This window comes from Octodon degus, unplaced genomic scaffold (assembly GCF_000260255.1).
Source record: "Octodon degus isolate 3935 unplaced genomic scaffold, OctDeg1.0 scaffold00005, whole genome shotgun sequence".
Lineage (NCBI taxonomy): Eukaryota > Metazoa > Chordata > Mammalia > Rodentia > Octodontidae > Octodon > Octodon degus.
This window is the reverse complement of record NW_004524581.1, coordinates 31,833,797-31,839,205: the sequence shown is the minus strand read 5'-3', so window position 1 is coordinate 31,839,205 and position 5,409 is coordinate 31,833,797. Positions and strand designations below refer to the sequence as shown.

Below are 5,409 nucleotides of genomic sequence, written 5' to 3'. Positions count from 1 at the left end.
CACCCAGCAGAAAAGTATAAAAACAAAATATAAGAAGTAAAGCCATGCTGTTATGTTGAGCTGTAGGGGACTCAGGTCAACAATTTCTGACATTGCCAGTCAAGCAGAAGACCCAATACTATTAGGGACTACTGAACTCTTTTAGAATATTTTGCTGAGTTAACATACCTATATTATTCAAATAATAGAACTTAACCAAAAAAAAAGGGGGGGATACAGATGAATGTCCATATTGTATCTGTGTATTCAAAGTGGTTAGGATAGATATATAGTTACATTCTCTTAGTGAATAGAGGGATTTGTTCTAACGGTGTTTGTAAATAGGATATCATGTCTGCATCTTGTACAGCAATTAACCACTAGGAAGAATGTATGTAATGTGCTAATTATTGAAACTGTCCTACCAATTTGATGTGAAACTGTCTCATTGCTATTTGTTTATCAATAAAATTGTGGGGAAAAATCTCCCCTTTTTGACAGAAAGCAATGTAACATACGAATATGCTACGTTTGGAAATTAGCTTAACATCATTATTTTTAAATCCCCTCCAGGCCCTGAGAGAACGTGATTTGAGGGTGAAGATTTTACTGGTGTGGACTTAAAAAGAAATAGTTTCTGTACAGAATCTTTTCACACCAGCGTCATAGGAAGGAAACACACACACACACACACACACACACACACTCACACCCTTCCTGGTGGGAAGAATCCATATGATGAACGTAGGAAATCACCCAAGAAAATGTCACAAGTTTTGAGGAACTTGGCCTCGGCAAGGGGAGACAGTTAACTCCGTTCCTACTCCCACCTTCCACAGCTCACCAGCTAAGCTGCGCACTCATGTCGCGTGTCCCTGGTCAAAGCCAGGGGAGGACTCAGCACCATCAGGGTCACTGTCAGGGCTGCCACCCAGGAGCCTCCGGGGAGCCACAAGGGCTGCATACCGGAGGACACGAGAGGGCTGGATCAGGCAGAGCAGTGAAATGTTACTCGCTGAGAAATGTCTCCCTCCACCTGCATTCCAAATAAAACCCAAAAGATTCATTTCTCGGAGGGTGGGTTGGGTCATCTGGATGTCGAAGTACCAATCAGCGTCAGAGACGAACTGCATCATCAGTTGCTGGTCAGAGTTCCAAGATGCATCTCCTCTTCAGACGCCTAGAATTGCTTTCATTAAAAGGACTGTTTTAATTTAATATTTTAAAAGTTTGGTCCAGTCACATAGGAAAGATTTTACGGAGACCGCTGTGATGACCCAGCGCGTGCCGGACGGTACACATTCGTGAGTTTGAGCCTCGCAGCAGCGTCCAGCTCTCACTCGAAGACGGAGCTGCCTGACCACCCGCTTGGCTGAAGGTGGAGGCGGTGAAAGCTTTGGAGGGAAAGTCACTGAACGGAGGAGGGCTTCCCTTTGCTCCTCGTTGCGCTGTAATTTATGTCATTGATTTGGGGAAAGTATTCAACCTCATATTTGAAGTGAAAGTACCCTGATCCCTTCAGATACTTGAGCTCTGAAAAGCGCCCTGATGCTCTGGGCACCTCCTACAGCAGCGTCCCCTGGTAACTGATGATGTAATAGAAATAAAGCTGTTGATTGGCCCCACATTCCTGGTCGGCTAAAAGGAACTGAAAGTCACTCAGCGAATTTAAATAAGAAGGTATTTCAAGTCTGTCTCCTGATGTTCTCAGTGGTCTCAGTGACACCCCTAGATCCAGATATGCAAATGGCTTCCATTGCTGTTAAATGGACTATTTCTTTTTTTTTTTAAATTTATTTACTATTTTTAAATTTTTTGTGTGTGTGTGTGTGTGTGTGTGTGTGTGTGTGTGTGTGTGTGTGTGTGGCCAGCTCAGCCCACCAGGGGGCGGGGCTGGCTGGCATGTGGTGCTGGGGGATTGAACCGCGGTCCCTGTGCTTTGCTGAGCTTGTTCTAAATAGGTGCTTTAGACCACTGAGCCATCTCACCAGCCCCAAATGGACTATTTCTTTTGGATTATTTCTTTCTAGAGGAATTTAACCCCAAAATGTGACTGGGCTTTTATTCAAATAAAAATATTCAGGGGCTGAAAGATCAGTAAAGGAGTAAAAATCAGTCACAATCACTCTGCTTTAGAGAGTCAGTATTTTAAGTGAAAATCTGTTCAATAAGCCCGGAGTGGTGCCACACACCCGTAATCCCAGTACTATGGGAGGCTGAGCAGGAGCGTCCCAAGTTTAAGCACATTTGTGCAATTTAGTGGTTTAGCAAGACTCTACCTCAAAATAAAATTTCTTACAGACTGGAGATGTAGCTTAGTGTAAAGGATTTGTATTAAATTCAGAGTACCACAGTAAAGGAGGATGAAGAGGAGGAGAAAGAGGAGGCGGGAGAGGAGGAGGAGGAAAGGAGGAGAAAAAGAAGAGGAAAGTGGTGGAGGCAGGGTGGAGATGGAGGGGAATTATTTTGTCCATTAATTCTGGTTGCCGTAATGATTCCTTCCTCTTACTAACAGTACTTTTCTTTACTATTACCCTTCTCTTACTTTACATAAGGGAACGTATAAGAAGACTTTGCTGCCTAATACATTGTAGAATATTCAGGAAATGGCATGAACAAGCACGGATTGCATCACTGGCAGGTCCTGCTTCTTCATACCCTTCCTACCGCTAGGTGCTTGCTGCACGCTGTGCTGATGCAAGCGCAGTTCGTCGGATCCAGAATGGGGTTGGTGTGCTGCACATAAAGTCCTGAGCTGGTTCATACTCCACCACTTCTGGTGAAGAGCTCTTCCCCGTGTGCACCAGTGTTTCTAGAGAAGGGCAGTCACTGTGCTGCAGCAACAATCACTACAGGTAATAAAAATCATCTTTGTGCATTTTATTTTGAATTTCACGTTCATGTAAGGACCTTCTATACACACCTTTTGTATGTTTTTATCAGAATATGCTTACAGTACATACTGCATACATTCACCGTGGGGAATTGGTAAACATACACACCCAATCTCGGTCCTTTTTATCCCCTCTTTCCATGCTTTTCTTTCCTTTCTCTTCCACCCCCAGAGGTACTTCCCATCAGCCAAGGTTCAACCTCCCCAGTTCCTGTCGTTTATCTTTTATTTTGCTCTTTTTTATTGTTTATTTATTTATTTGGTACAGGGTCTTGCTATGCAGCTCAGACTCCTAGAGAGCCTCCTGTCTCAGCCTCTCCAGCACTGGGATGACGGGTGTGTGCCACCACGCTTGGCTTTAGGGCCAACATGGCATGCTCAGGATTCCAGGGCTGGCACAACATGCGGTACCAGTTATCCAATGAGGGACCTTGTGCTTGGCAGGCAGGGGCTTAGGCTGCCAAGCTATTTCCACAGCCCTATTGTGATCTTTAAACAATTTTAAAAATGGCCTATCTGTCCATCAGCATTGGGTCAGTTGTAAGAAAATGCATGCTCCTCTAGACTACAGCCAAGTGAAATAAATCAAACACGGAAGGCGAACTATCACAGCATCTCTCCTATAGCGGGAGCCCAGGGAACTCAAGTGTATCCTTCCCTGTGCATGGGTGGCGCTGCACGGTGCATAAACCCCACATCTTCTGCATCCATTCATCTGCTGGCGGGCATCTAGACCAGGTCCAAGACTTAGCCACTGTGGGTTGTGCTACCATAAACATGAGCGTGCGTGTGTCACCTTGATGTGATGTCTTCACCCCTTGGGGGAAGATACTCAGAAGCGGCGTGTCTGGGTTGCGTCAGATTCCTACTTTTTGTGTTTGGCAGAATCTCAGCACAGGTGGGTGGTTATGCTAATCTACGTTCCCACCAGTGGAGGAGGACTTCTGGCCTCAGTGCACTAAGTCCTCCTTTCCTTCCTGCACAGGGAGAACCTATAACGGTGATGTAAAGCAACTTTTGAAAGGAAGTAAAGTTAGAACATTGGATGCCCCGGACTGAATTGAGTTTGTATGTTATTCCAGATTCCAATCATTATGTCCCAGTACCTGGCATTCAGTTTCTAAATACAGCAAGTGCAGCTGGGCGGGGCGGCTCGTGCCTGTGAGCCCAGCGCTTGGGAAGCTGCAGCAGGGGGAGCGTCGTGAGCCGGAGACCAACTTGGGCTACAAGGTGATTTCAAAACCAGCCTGAACAAATAGCAGGACCATGTCTCAAAAAAAAATTAAATAAATATAGTAATTCCCATTTATCAAAATTATTTTTTATCACTTTCTCCCCTACATAGACTGAGGCATTTTATGTAATTTGAGGCAGATACCTGCAGAAACTTTATTTCCAAACTTCCCTTCATTGTCATCATTTCCCTTCTCTAGCATTGACAAAATGCGCTTTTACCTTATGAAATCCTGCCCTCAGAACTTCCACAAATCTCCTCGCTTAGGAGCTCAATCTGTCCCCCTCACTCTTCCTTTCAGTTTTCTCAGTCTATTGTAGAACATTGAATCACCTCAGAACAGAATAGAAATAGTACCTCACTTATTTTGGAAAAATATATTTGTATCAGTGTGGGACATTCCAAATTTCATGGAGAACTTGTATGAAATTCACTGTTATCTCTGGATTTGAGAATAAACTGTATTCTTTTTTTTGATTTAAATAAAGTTTATTTTTTAAAAAAGATGATTATTTTTGCAATGCCACAGTTACAGGACTATGGAGAGGAAACATAGCTCCTTCTCTGCCCTCATGCGTTTAAAAAAAAAAAAAAAAAACCAAAACCTGAACGAAGGTAAAAGATCTTGCTACTCTTGCAGTGATATAAAAACAGCACAGCAAACTTTCAAGAGCTAGATATTAAATATTTTAGGTTTTATAGGGCCACCTGTGGTCATGCTTTTTATTTTTTTTCCTGCAGTACTAGGGATTGAATGTAGGGCCTTTGCACTGAGCCACATCCCCAGTCCTCTAAAGTTTGAGACAAGGGCTTGCTAAATCACTAAGATGCTCAGGCTGGGTTCAAACCTGTGATCCTCCCAGTTTCTTTCAGTCTTTAGAAAATGTAAAAACTATTTTTAGTTTGCATCACACCAAAAAAAAAAAGCAGGTGGGCAGACTGGGTGGTGGTGTGCTGGGCGCTGCAGCAGGTGTGTGATGACTGTGACCTGCAGGAGCCAGGCCCTGTGACCTTGGACTCTCTCGCCTCAAGCATCACTGGCCCATTGGACGGGCTCATTCAGCACCACAATCTTAGAAATCTCTATGTCACAAAGGGTTCCAGGGTTTCTCCTACAAGGGTAATTCCTCCAGTTTCTTTAAACCAGGAACTGGTGGTCATAAAAGTCATGATTTAGGACAATCAAGATTAAAATCCACCTGCATTCAAGGAGATCCATGATTATAAAAATTAATCTAGTTAACAATGACATCCTTGCACGCAATACCAACTTTTCCTAAAGTCACTGCCTAGATGAAAAATG

The 5,409-nt window shown here is 43.7% G+C and overlaps 1 protein-coding gene and 1 pseudogene across 1 annotated transcript in view; both read right to left on the bottom strand.

Annotated features, from left to right (window-relative positions):
- LOC101561716 (HLA class II histocompatibility antigen, DRB1-3 chain-like) overlaps positions 1–1,020 on the bottom strand; it is an 11,171-nt gene extending 10,151 nt beyond the window's left edge. Inside the window, 1 exon segment of the mRNA XM_012515801.2 lies at positions 844–1,020. Coding sequence (XP_012371255.2) covers positions 844–943 — 100 coding nt within the window. The 5' untranslated portion in view covers positions 944–1,020.
- A 173-nt stretch (positions 1,021–1,193) lies between these two features.
- Positions 1,194–5,409, bottom strand: part of LOC101561313 — an 8,091-nt pseudogene continuing 3,875 nt past the window's right edge.